The sequence below is a fragment of the Neomonachus schauinslandi genome, chromosome 14, assembly GCF_002201575.2.
Source record: "Neomonachus schauinslandi chromosome 14, ASM220157v2, whole genome shotgun sequence".
Lineage (NCBI taxonomy): Eukaryota > Metazoa > Chordata > Mammalia > Carnivora > Phocidae > Neomonachus > Neomonachus schauinslandi.
Genome location: NC_058416.1, coordinates 23,538,218 through 23,552,366, shown reverse-complemented (window position 1 = coordinate 23,552,366; position 14,149 = coordinate 23,538,218). Strand labels below are relative to the sequence as shown.

At 39.5% G+C, this 14,149-nt stretch overlaps 1 protein-coding gene across 1 annotated transcript in view; it reads left to right on the top strand.

Moving 5' to 3' along the window:
* Window positions 1-3,911, top strand: part of ELAC1 (elaC ribonuclease Z 1) — a 13,370-nt gene extending 9,459 nt beyond the window's left edge. The window contains exons 3-4 of the mRNA XM_021686365.1: window positions 1,195-1,662; window positions 3,130-3,911. Of these exons, the coding sequence (XP_021542040.1) occupies window positions 1,195-1,662; window positions 3,130-3,596 (935 nt within the window). The 3' untranslated portion in view covers window positions 3,597-3,911. The remainder of the gene's footprint in view (window positions 1-1,194; window positions 1,663-3,129) is intronic.
* The last annotated feature ends 10,238 nt before the right edge of the window (window positions 3,912-14,149 follow it).

Genomic DNA, 14,149 nt, shown 5'->3' with positions numbered 1-14,149 from the left:
CTTTCTTTCTTTCTTTCTTTCTTTCTTTCTTTCTTTCTTTCTTTCTTTCTTTCAGCAAGAAGATATGTAGGAAAATACTCTTTTTTAAAATTTTATTTTATGTTATGTTAATCACCATACATTGCATCATTAGTTTTTGATGTAGTGTTCCATGATTCATTGTTTGCGTATAACACCCAGTGCTCCATTCAATATGTGCCCTCTTTAATACCCATCACCAGGCTAACCCATCCCCCCACCCACCTCCCCTCTAGAACCCTCAATTTGTTTCTCAGAGTCCATAGTCTCTCATGGCTCGTCTCCCCGTCCGATTTCCCCCCTTCATTTTTCCCTTCCTACTATCTTCTCTCTCTCTCTTTTTTTAAACATATAATGTATTACTTGTTTCAGAGGTACAGGTCTGTGATTCATCAGTCTTGCATAATTCACAGTGCTCACCATAGCACGTACCCTCCCCAGTGTCTATCACCCAGCCACCCCATCCCTCCCACCTCCCCCCCACTCCAGCAACCCTCAGTTTGTTTCCTGAGATTAAGCATTCCTCATATCAGTGAGATCATATGATACATGTCTGTCTCCGGTTGACTTATTTCGCTTAGCATAATACCCTCTAGTTCCATCCACGTTGTTGCAAATGGCAAGATTTCAGGTTTTTTGATGGCTGCATAATATTCCATTGTGTATATATATATATATATATATATATATATATATATATATATACCACATCTTCTTTATCCCTTCATCTGTTGATGGACATCTGGGCTCTTTCCATAGCTTGGCTATTGTGGACATTGCTGCTATAAACATTGGGGTGCATGTACCCCTTCGGATCAGTACATTTGTATCTTTGGGGTAAATACCCAGTAGTGCAATTGCTGGGTCGTACGGTAGCTCTATTTTCAACTTTTTGAGGAACCTCTATACTGTGGAAAATACTCTTAAAACTGCAATACTATGTAATTTGAAGATCTTTTATGAAAAAGTTGTATCTTATTAAAACCATAAAGCCTGTCTTTCTTGCTTCTAGAATCATGTAGCAAAATATAAAGAAATAAGTTTATGGTGATAAATAGAACTCTAAATTCATTTTTCTGCCTTCTTTGTAAGTTGTTATACATGTTTTAAGTAGCATTGTATGGGTTTTTACTTCTGGAAAAATTCCCAATTTTATTTCTCTGCCTCAATCAAAAGGGAGAATTACCAAGATCTTCATCACACATCTTCATGGAGACCATTTCTTTGGCCTTCCTGGCCTCCTCTGCACAATCAGCCTGCAGAGTGGCTCTGTGGTCACCAAACAGCCTATTGAAATCTATGGCCCTGCTGGGCTTCGAGACTTTATCTGGAGAACCATGGAACTCTCTCACACAGAGTTGGTCTTCCCCTATGTGGTCCATGAGCTGGTGCCTACAGCAGATCAGTGTCCTACAGAAGAACTAAAAGAATTTATGCACGTGAATAAAACAGACAGCCATCCCAAAGAGGGACAAGGAAGAACTATCCTTTTAGACTCAGAAGAAAACTCATACCTTCTGGTTGATGACGAACAGTTTGTTGTAAAAGCATTTCGCCTCTTTCACCGAATTCCCTCCTTTGGGTTTTCAGTTGTGGAGAAGAAACGCCCAGGTAAACTCAATGCACAGAAACTAAAAGACCTCGGTAAGTGGTGGTTTTTGGTTTTTTTTTTCCTCCCTCCTCCTCATCAATTAAGCTGTTGTTAGCTGAAGCTGCTAGAATGTCATAATAACCTTCCTTTCCTGTGTCCCAGGCCTAAAACTGACATTTTCTCCGCTTATTTCTTTTGCCCAAAGTTTGTTCATTAAGGGAAATATGTGGGGCCAAAAGATGCTATTCAGACCAAAACCCAAGTATATATGTGAATCCTTTTCTCTTCAGCTCCCTGGATCCACATTTTTAGTGTATCTTACATTCAGCTAGCTATCTTGGTTGGCAGGGTGGTGGTGGTTGTCTTAGGTCTAGGCTTTTATGTTTTCATGTCTTCCTTTTGAAGTATGTTTTCAGTGACCTCTTTGCCCTGAGAATTTTTGTCACAGTTCTTAGCCGTGCAACTGCAACCAGCTACTTTCAGGGTTTTCCTTCTTTATCAACCTTGCCTACTCATTCAACCTTGATTAAGTTAATTTGGTGTTCAGAACACCGCGCCTCAACTGTTTCAAACTCCTCGTAGGCGGGAGCCAGCACACAGAGACAGACTTGGGCCCCCTCTGAGGCTTTGTACCTTCTCCATGCCAGGCCGTTGTGCATGAGGGGGTCTTCACCTCTCTCGAAGCAACGTCCAGGTCCCTTCTATCCCCAGCATCACCTCCTTCCTTGTCATGGCCACAGCAGAGCCCATAAAAAGCATGATGGTGTCTTTTGTGTATTTGTTTCTTTATGCAATCTCTTCATTCTTCTCCAACTAAAACAAAATACTAAATAATGAAGACAAATGACTTAGGCCAAAGGTATTTTTCTTATCCAAGAACCTGTGGAAATACTATTATATTGGGAAACTTTAAAATGACGCATGCTGGAATTAGTGAGCACATTCTGTTTGTTTATAGATGTTGTTCAGAGTGATGGTCACGTGTTCTCGATGAATATAAGATAATTAATGAAAGGTTTACCAAACCTACAAAGACTGATTATGTATGATTGCCAGAAATGCTCCTTGATCTTGTGATCCAAATGATCCTCTCAAACCATTTTTTTTATTAAGTTAGTCTGTAGGTACCTTGTTATTATTTAAATGGACTCGTTAAGTTTACTCAAACATGAGCTTGTTAAGTAAAGCAGTCTCAAAAACTGTTACTCCATTCACAGCAGAGAATCAAAGCTGGTAGCTTGACTGTAAGAAGGTCTTAGTCTTAGTGGAACTTAAAAGCTTAAAGCTCATCTGACACATGTGCTTGGGAAATGTTTTAAGTAGTAGGGCATCACTAATATCAATAGCCAGCACTGAATTTTTAAAAATGTATAAATATTCCAGCTTTCCACGAGTAGTAAAATATTTATAACAATTATGAAAAGAATTGGATGCCTTTTCCGTTTGCTGTGCTGTTAGACTCTCTTAACAAGTCATAAATTCCAGTCCCATAATGTGATGTTATCTGCCTCCATCATTAGGTGTGCCACCAGGTCCTGCCTATGGGAAGCTGAAAAATGGAATTTCTGTTGTTCTGGAAAATGGAGTTACAATTTCTCCCCAAGATGTCTTAAAAAAGCCTATTGTTGGAAGAAAAATCTGCATTTTGGGTGACTGTTCTGGGGTTGTGGGTGATGGAGGAGTGAAGCTGTGCTTTGAAGCCGACCTGTTGATCCATGAAGCAACCCTAGATGATGGTCAGATGGACAAAGCAAAGGAGCACGGCCACAGCACACCACAGATGGCAGCTGCATTTGCAAAGTTGTGCCAAGCAAAGAGGCTAGTTCTGACTCACTTCAGTCAGAGGTACAAGCCAGTTGCCTTGGCCAGAGAAGGAGAAACAGATGGGATTGTAGAACTAAAAAAGCAAGCTGAATCGGTGTTAGATCTCCAAGAAGTGACTCTAGCAGAAGACTTTATGGTGATTGGCATTCCAATCAAGAAATGAACCCAGTATTCCAGAATGCATCCTGACGTGTCTGTGAATATGTTCCTGAACCAACAGTCAAGTTGGTTGTGGTGGTGGTGCTGGTGGTGGTTGTGGTTGTTGTTTTGGTCTAAGATTATTTGGGTCCTAATAATCCTCAACAGGATAGAGCTGCATTGCTGGACAGACTCAGCAGTGAGAGGGAGCAAGCTTTTTGATAATAAATCATTTTAAAAAGAAAGAAAAAAACCAGCATCCTTCTTAAAGTCCAAATTTGACAGAACGATAGACTATTGAGGTATACTTTCTGTTTTGCGGCGGCTGCCTCACATTTAAGGCAGCACCCCCACGCAGTCCTGGGCTTGCTTCTGCCCGTTCTTAGTGCTGTTGTTGGCAGGTACATAGGCTCAGCCCTCTTGGCTAAAAGTGGTGTTTTAGCAGTTTGTTGAATCTGTTCATGTTATTAACAGAATAGAGAAAAATGTAATGAGACATTATACATGCAGGATTGAAGCTAGCATATTGAATCTTGATTTGTTTGCTGGAATACTGAATGCAGGGTCAAGGTAGGTGTTTATCCTTCAATTAATGCTTTTTTGGAACTTTCTGGTTCTAAACCTGTGGGTCTCAGCTGGGGGTGATACCATTCCCATAGAAATTATGGGGATGTTTCTTGTCAAAATGACTGGGAGGGGGTGCTGGATAAGAGTACTGTTAGAATTTAGTCAGTAGGGGATGCTAGATCCTACAAAGTTGGGGTCAGTCCTGTACAGTGAAAAATGATCTCACCCCAAAATGCAGATTGTAGGCCTATTGAAATACACAGCAAGTTAAAAATTATACTCCCAATGGGAATATACTTTATCAAAATTAATGACATGAATTGAACTGGTTAAGTCAAATTCTTAAAACAAACATTAGAGAACTAGCTAAGTGAAGATATTGTAATATCATATCAAATATTTGACAGAAATGAGCCATGAACTGTAACTTATGAATCTGGAGGTAAAGAAATGATATCTATTAAACTGAGGTTTAATTTATGTGTCCCTATTAATAATTCTTTGAGCACAGTTTTAATAAGCTAGCTTTTCCTTCTGAGCTGCCTGCCACCTCCCTTCTGTCTGCCATGGGATATCTCTGACTCATTTTACCCACAGTATTTCTCAAAATGGATTACATGAAAGCTAGTCTCAAGCACAGATTCTTTCAAAAGGATTTCCTCATCACAGTTTGGGAAACACTTTATGTTGTGAGTCCCTCTGGAGGTGTTCTGGTGGCCATCGATACCGAAAAAACAGTACTGCTTGAATGATCACAAACCCGTCTTTGGTGCCAGAAAGACATGATTTCAGAGTCCCATTCTGTACCTTGTGGTCTGGTGCAGATTACTAACTCTTTGTGAGCTTCAGCTTGCTCATTTCTAAAATGGGAAAAATAATAAGACTGTGTAGGATTGCTGTGAAGATTAAATAAGACAGTGCATAAAAGGAACATAGCACATTGCTTACAGGTGTTGAGAAGTCCTGCAGTAGAGGGGCCTATCAACTGTTTTGAACCCCTTTCTCAGTCCTGTTTCACCACATACTATCTATTAACCTTTCAGGAACCTTGGGAGTTTTATAGTAGACATATTTAGAAATTCTATCATGGTATATACTGTTAACTTCTTTTGGGTTCTGGGGCTTCTCTCATAAAAACTTTTGACTCCTGGGGCGCCTGGGTGGCTCAGTTGGTTGAGCGACTGCCTTCGGCTCAGGTCATGATCCTGGAGTCCCTGGATCGAGTCCCGCATCGGGCTCCCTGCTCGGCAGGGAGCCTGCTTCTGCCTCTGACCCTCCCCCCTCTCATGTGCTCTCTCTCTCTCATTCTCTCTGTCTCAAATAAATAAATAAAATCTTTAAAAAAAAAAAACAAAAAAACTTTTGACTCCTGGATGGCTCTAGAGTCCCTAGAGTAGTGATAATCAAGATGGGTCTAGTTACTCAAGATCTCGGTCATTCTGAAGCAGTTTCCAGAATGGTTTGATTCTACCCTACTCTACTGGCCCTACTCTAGACTCTTGGGCCACCAAAGTTTGACCAGCTTAAAGTGTATCTTGGTTTCTGAACTCAATTAAAACAAGCATTTATTAGACGCCTAATGTGTGCCCAAACCTGTACATCCAGGAATGGCTGGTAGTACTACTGTATGGAGCTCTCGACGGTAAAGACTGTATCTTTGTCGCCTCTGCATTCTTGGAATTATCCATTCATAATAAGCACTCAGAAATGTTTATTGAATGAAATGAGGCCATGACTGCATAAACTTTAGGACCTTAAGTTTAGGACCTGAGCCTAGCCCACTTCATTACTCTATTTGTCCAAAAAATTTTGACCACCTGTTTGGTGGTGCCCCATTCAACTGAGTACCAGTTAAGTGCCAGTGCCAGGTTTTACTGTGTTGGGACTACGTAAGTGAATATAAGAGAAAATTTCAGGCTCACTGTCTAGGTGGTAGATACTGATAGTGAAAAACAAAAGTAAATATACAGGTCCTTCACACACTCTAATCTTGTAGCCTGGCACTCTCTCTTGAGCCGTGCCCTAAAGTCAGGCCTTACCAGTATATGGGCTAAGCCCTCCGAGACCATGGGAATATGGGAACAAATTGATACAACGGATGAATCAAGCATAGGGTATTGATCCATGGTGAGAATTGCTTCTTGGGCTCTCTTCTGGCCTAGAATTTTGTTCTTAATGGTAGGACACATTCTAAGAATTTGTGGAGCTCGAATGAAGAATGAAGCTTATATTGGACTTCCCAGAGCCTGTAATCTGCTCATGGTTGTATGACTCTTAAGAGTGGATTAGAAAATGTATTGTGCCCCAAACTTATCACCGAATCCTCTTTTGCCAAGGAATATCCTGGAACACGGAGAAATATTACCTAATACTTCTCAAAATTATTATATTTATATTTTTTACCTGTACAACTTATTGATGTAATGAATTCCATATCTATGCTTAGTATTTTCCTTATCCAAAACTGGCTTTCCAATTGTCAGGAATCTATAGGTACCTGCTTACTTTAGATTTCCAATTCTCAGAAGGTGTTTAGACTTGCCCAAATAGACCCCGGATCTGCTCTGTTTTTCTAATACTCATGCTTCATTAATATACTTCTAATGAGATTTTATTATAAAAAGCAGCATACACTTGGTAGATAATCTTTTTTAAGGATTCCAGAAAGAAGATGATTACTCATAATTTTACCACCCTGAGAGCAACTACTTCTCGCTCAGTGGTGTTCAAATGAAGGCGTGAGTCAGTATCAGTCAAGGTAGTACGTGGGTGGACAAGGGTGTGTAGGTAGGCAAAAATCCTTGGGCTGTGATTCCAGAGCCTCTAATTCAGTTGGTCAGGGGTGGAACCCAAGGATCTGCATTTTTAGCAAGCCCTCTGTCTGGGTGGTGCTGAGATATGTGGGTAGCAAACCACACTGGGAGAGAAAACTGTCTTCTTCTATACACTGAAGAAAAAAAAATTGAGTGTGCATAGATATTTTATATATATTTAAACATACTATGTTTATATATGTGTATGTTTTTACATGTAGGGTGACCTCAACTGTTTTTCTCATTTAACATTATGAGCATCTTCCCACGATGTTAACTGTTCTTTGAAAGCATGAATTTAATGATTTTATTGTATTCCATTCTATAGATGTAACATAATTTTCCTACTTTGGGGGCATTGAGATTGTTTTCCATTATATATATAAATAATACTATCATGAATATTCTTGGGCGTAAATCTTTGTATCTCTGAATATTTCCTTAGCATTGATTTATTGGAAGGTCAAAACATCTGACTTGTTTTAGACTCTGCATGGGAATCACCCACTTGTTTTCTGGCTCACACTCTGCAGCAGCATGAGAGAGGCCTATTTTGCTACTCTATGGGTGGATGATATAGTTCATCAATTAATGACCTTTCGAACACTTCTCTTCTAAAACATTTGTCTTTTAAAGATTATTTTGGCCTCCTAGTGCAAATAGCTTTATTATGTCTTTCAACTAGCACATGTAATTCAACTGTAATTTCCTTGAATATTCTTATGCCAACTTCAAAATTTGAACAGTTTTTACTTAATGGGGTACAAGTCCTATGGCTTCAAGTATGTTTATGACTGATGTACAGGGAAGGTACTTTTGTCCTCACAAAGATATCAATTTATAGTGAAATGTAGGGGTTCTGTCCTTATTGATTGATGGATTTGTCAGGTAATGAATGATTCAGAGTAATTTTTCTTACATGGGAAGAATAAAAAGGAAATGCTAGTAATGCTTTGAATGTTCTCTCTTGGCAGGAGAAGAATAGAGTTTGGGCATGGTGGGACATGGGGTAAGATCAAGAAATTCTTTTCTTCCCTAGTAGAAAGTAAACAACGCTTAAAACTAGAAAATAAATAGCACTTTAAGCAAATCATGTTAAAAAGACAAAAGGGGTGTAGTAAAATACCAGATGAATAGTTAAGAGTGGACGAAGGGATCCTTAGTGGAAGGTGCAAGGGGTATGAGGAGGGATGGTCAGAGGACTACTGTTTTTTATAAGCCTAATAGTACTACTTCTATTTGCTATTGTGAATGATTTATGTGTGTATATATTCATTTAGTTTAAAAGTTATATTAAAACACACATAGATATGATTATTCTAAATAATCATATCAGTTGCTTATGGGTGCTCCAGCTATTTGATGGTTCCTCTCAAGCCTTTTTAATATTCCAATCTGGGGCACCTGGGCAGCTCTGTCTGCTAAGCATCAGACTCTTGATTTCGGCTCAGGTCATGATCTCAGGGTCCTGGGATCGAGCCTTGCGTCATGCTCCCTGCTCAGCGGGGGAGTCTGCTTAAGGATTCTCTCTCTCCCTCTGCCCCTCCCACTCATGCTCTCTCTCTCTCAAAAAATAAATAAATCTTAAAAAAAAAAACAAACATTCCAATTCTCCATACTGCAAAGTGATTTTTTTTCAAAATGCAAATCTGAGCCTAGCATCTGAGCCTAGCAATCTGAGCCTAGCATCCCCCTACTTGAAACTTGCCTTGCCCACCCTTTCCAACCTAATCTTTCTCCACAGTGCCATTCATTTTTGCAGCTCCAGCCCCATGGCCCTTGTTTTTAGTCCTTTGTCAGAGGTTTCAGTCTTGGGGAACTACTCCCTCTGCTTGGAATGTTCTTTCTCCTTCCCACAAGTTAACCCTTACTGGGCCTTCGATCACAGCTCTGCAGTCACATCCTCAGAGAGACTTTCCCAGACTTCCCACTAGGTAGCTTATTACTCTAATAGCACCTGCACCCCACCTTCCTGGTGTGACACTCATATTTTCATTTTGTTTGTTTGAGTATTTGATTAATGTTCCTCTTTTCCGCTAGCACTGCAAGCTTCCCACGAGCAAAACTGTGTCTGATTTTGTTGCCTTTTGTGCCCTAGCTCCTAGCTCATTGCCTGGAGCATACTAGGGACTCAATAAATAGTAGTGACTGGCTCAATTTTCCTTGCCATCCTGTTCTATTAAGATACAATACCTCATTCTCCTAGAGATTTTTCCTGATCTATATTAAAAACAAAGAAAAATCCTCATCCTTACTCTCTGAACTAAAACTGGAGAGGAAAGGAATGGTTGTCTGTGACCTTAATGAGGCAAATCCTTATAAACAATAATTCTAAAGCTTTAACTTTGTGTCCTATATATGCGGACAGATACCTAGAGTCAGAGAAAGGGCTGGAAAAAGTTTCTGTGCCTAAGAAATTGGGATGTTGGGTTTTGCTAGGCATAGAAAAGTCAGAACGAAGGTAATAAAGAATGAGAAGAGAAGGCCAAGCCCCATGCAGGGTAATGAAACTGGGAGAACCTTAAAAACACAGATGTCTGACATTCAGTGTGATGGTGGCTGTGTTGCTTGAAGTAAGTCCCTCCAATTCCCCCAAACTGTCTTTGAAGTCTGATAGACACATAGGATTTAGGGAATCTCTCCTCAACCCTGCACACCAAACGAGAACAAGTTCTGAATTTCCTGACTGGGTTGATCTGGGTGGAAAAGGGACAGCAGAGGGGCATCTGGGTGACTCAGTCCATTAAGCAGCCGACTCTTTGTTTCAGCTCAGGTCATGATCTTGTGGTTGTGGGATCCAGCCCCGAGTCGGACTCCAGGTCAGCTTCAAATTCTCTCTCCCTCTCCTTCCAGCTCGTGTGTGCTGTCTCTTTCTCAAATAAATAAAAGGGACAGCAGAAAGGAGAGAGTGAGACAACCCTAAACTAGTATATACACAGGAGTTGGAGTCAGGTGAACACAGAACCTACATCTCCCAGGAATTTTCGGAAATTGTAAGGAGGGCATTGACCTTTATGTAATCCATGGAATGGGGAAGCAGGAGAGGTGTTGAGCCAGGTTCATGTGTATCTTAAAGGACAGGGCAACTTTAACAGCTGGATACAGATATTTCTGTGCCCTTGACAGACATACTCTAAGGATTAAAAAGCTGTCATATCCAGGATAATAAGGAAGTTGGGGGGGGGGTACCTAAGTTTACCCAAAGTAAAAAATATTTCCACACCTAAATAAAGCTAACTGAGAAACACTGTTGCTCAGATGTCAGCATGCTAATTATACACTCAGCAGACATGGCAGGTACAAAGATTAAATTTGCCCACGAAAAAGTAAAAGGGGAAAGGCAAGGGATCGAGTTTCCCGGCTATATAAATCCCCCTGTAACTGCCAGAAACTGTTTGGGCAACCTCAGGTAGAGCTAAGCAACATTTAGTTCGGTGTCACCAAGTGAAACCAAGGTTATTTTGTCTAGGTCGTTGTCTCCATTGTTGTGGCTTCCAGAGATCATAGGTTTGTCTAAATGAGACCATATCTCCATCAAACATCCTGGACCAAAGCTGACCTTGTAGAAATACCCATGTCTGGGTCAGCAACCCAAATGCTGTTCCTAATTGGCCAACAAAAGGCCTTGCTGTAGAATGCATCTTCATACAGCTAGTAGATACTGGAACATGATTGATTTTCTCCCACATGCCTCTACTAAGAGGCGGTATAGCCTACTGCAATGGTCTTCAAACTAGGGTATTTGTATCCCTAGGGATATGCAAAGACTTTTCTAAGGGTACACAGGCATGCTTCCATGTGAAGTATTTCCTAAAATCAATCTTCATGAGAACTAGTGTAGGCAAAATACCTTTCCGGGTCCATTGTGCAATGCTCCAGGATACCAAAGAAGGGAATAATTGAAATAGTGGCATTGGGGCTAAAACATGAATGATTGGGTATCAATTCTTTTACAAATTGGGTAAGTAGTTTCCAATCTGTTCTTTGAACAAAATTGAAGGAGGATCTAATCCAAGTCTAGATCAAGGAGTATCTAATCTGTCCAATGATAGATTTTTTTAAACTGCTTTGTTGAGATATAATTCACATACAATGCAATTCAGTGGTTTTTCTTATATTCAGAGAGTTGTGCAAATATTACCACTATCCATTTTAGAACATTTTCATTATCTCGTAAAGAAACTGTACCCTTTGGCATTCATTCCCACTTTCCTCCCAAACTTCATAGCCCTAAACTACTTTCTACCACTCATCTACTTTCTAACTACTAATCTGCTTTCTGTCTCTATAGATTTGCCCATTCTGGACGTTTCATTCTAAACAAGAAAGAAATACACCTTTCTTCCACAAATACTTCCAAAAAAATGGAAAAAGAGGGACTAGTTCCTGATGCATTTAATGAGGGCAACATAACCATGATACTAAAACTTAAGGACACTGAAAGAAAGGAAAATTACCCGGGGCGCCTGGGTGGCTCAGTCGTTAAGCGTCTGCCTTCGGCTCAGGTCATGATGCCGGGGTCCCGGGATGGAGCCCCGCGTCGGGCTCCCTGCTCAGAGGGAAGCCTGCTTCTCCCTCTCCCGCTCCCCCTGCTTGTGTTCCCTCTCTTGCTGTGTCTCTCTCTGTCAAATAAATAAAATCTTAAAAAAAAAAAAAATAAATAAATAAAGCGTCTGCCTTCAGCTCAGGTCATGATGCCGGGGTCCCGGGATGGAGCCCCGCGTCGGGCTCCCTGCTCGGCGGGGGGTCTGCTTCTCCCTCTGCCTCTGTTCCTCCCACCACTCATGCTCTCTCTCTTGCTCACTCTCTCAAAAAAAAAAAAAAAAAAGAAAATTAAAGTCTAATTTCTCTCATAAACACCCTAAAGAAAATAATTAGCTAATTGAATCCAGTAATATATAAAAAGAATAAGACATCTTGACAAAGGGAGTTTATTAAGGAATGGAAGATTATTTAACATTTTGAAATCAATATTACTCACAATATTAACAAAATAAATGGAGAAAAAGTGGAAAGATGATCTCCATAAATACAAAAATTTTTCTGATAAATTTTTTTAAAAGATTTATTTATTTGAGAGAGAAGGCATGTGAGTGGGGGAGGGGCAGAGGGAGAGGGTGAGAATCTCAAGCAGACTCCCTGCTGAGCTCAGAGCCCAATGTGGGGCTCCATCTCATGACCCATGAGATCATGACCTGAGCTGAAACCAGGAGCCAGACACTCAAACGACTGAGCCACCCAGGCACTCCTCTGATAAAATTAATAGCCCTATGATAAGAATTCTTAGCATATTAAGAACAGGAAGGAATACCTTTAATCTGATAGATATCTGCAAAATAATAGAGTCAATATTACATACATTTAGTAATAAAATATTGAAAGTTCTCCTCCTGGGATGAGAAACAGACAAGGATGCTCATTTAATACCCCTTCTATACAACATTGCTTTGAAGGTCTTAGTGTAATAAGGCAAGAAAAATGAATTAAAAGTATAAGGATTAGAAAGGAAGAAATAAAACTGTCATTGTTAGATGACATGATAATGTACATAGAAAAATCCAAAAGAATAAGCAGATAACTTGTTAGGATTATAAGTGAACTTAGCAAGATGTCTGATACTCCATCAGTATAGGGAAAATCAATTTTGTTTCTATATTCCAACAATAAACAGATTTAAATTTTTTAAATAAAACCATTTATAGGAGCATCAAAAACATAGAAATAGATCTAATGAAAGATATGCAAAACTTAATTTAAAACTCTAAAACATTATTGAGATATATTAAAGAAGATTCAAATACATGGAACTGTGTAACATGTTAATAAATTTGTGATATTCAATATTGGAAAGATGTCATTTATCCCTAAATTTGTCTGTCGTTTCTTGGTCTAGGTGAGAGTTATATAGGTACCTTCATGGCGTGAAAATAATCAAACTATTCAGGTGTGATTTGGACATTTTTCTATATGTACATTAGACATCAATGAAAATTTAAGAACATTTTTGTGTTGTATGTCAATTATACCTCAAAGCTGAAAAAAATGGGGGGTAACTTTTTTGAAGAAAAAATTCTAGGCAGAATTCTAGAGATTCTTATTTCCTGGTTATTCAGTCAAGCCAATCTAGGTATTGCTGTGAATTTTGCAAATATGATTGGGCTTGAAGTCCCAAGCCAGTTTACCTTAAGATACAGCAATTATCTGTGTGGATCTGATCTAGTCTGGGGTGCTATTTGAAAGTAGAGAATTTTCTCTGGCTAGTAGCAGAAGGGTAAGTTAAAGAAGTTTTAACTCAGGAGAAGGATTTGAGAGTCCATTGCTGGCTTTGAAAATGGAAAGGGCCACATTCAAGGACCAGAGAGTTGTGCCTGGCCAGTAGCCAGCTGGAAAACAGGACTTCGGTCCTACACCTGCAAGGATCTTAATTCTGCCAACAATATGAATGAAGCGTTTTCTTCCCCAGAGCCTCCAGATAAGAATTCAGCCCTACTAATACCTTAATTTTGGACTTGGGAGACCCTAACCAGAAAACTCAGTCAATAGCTCTAAGCCTCTCCACCCACCATGGGTTTCTCATCTACAAAATGGTGAGATAATAAATGGGTGTTGTTTTAAGCTGCTAATTTTGTGGTATTTTTGTTATGCAGCAATAGAAAACTAATACAATCACTATGCAATTTTAAAAATGTTTTTGTTTTATTGAGATATAATTCACATACCACAATTCACTCACTTAAAGTGTACAATTCAATGACTTTCAATATATTCATAGAGTTCTACAACCATCACCACATTGAATTTAGAACATTTTCATCACCTCAAAAGAAACTCCTCACTCTTTAGCTATCACCCCCTAGCTTCCCATCCCCCTAGCCCTAGGCAACCACCAATCCACTTTCTGTCTCTATAGATATGTCTATTCTAGACATTTCATGTAAATAGAATCATACAATGTATGATCTTTTGTGTTTGGTTGCTTTCACTTAGCATGTTTCAAGGTTCACACACGTTATATCTGTGTATCAGAACTTCATTTCTTTTTATGACTGAATAGCAAATATTCCATTGTATGGACATACCATATTTTGTTTAGCTATTCTTCAGTTGATGGATCAGGCTTTACTCTTCCTTCCTTCCTACCTTCTACTTTTTCTTTCTTTCTTTCTTTCTTTCTTTCTTTCTTTCTTTCTTTCTTTCT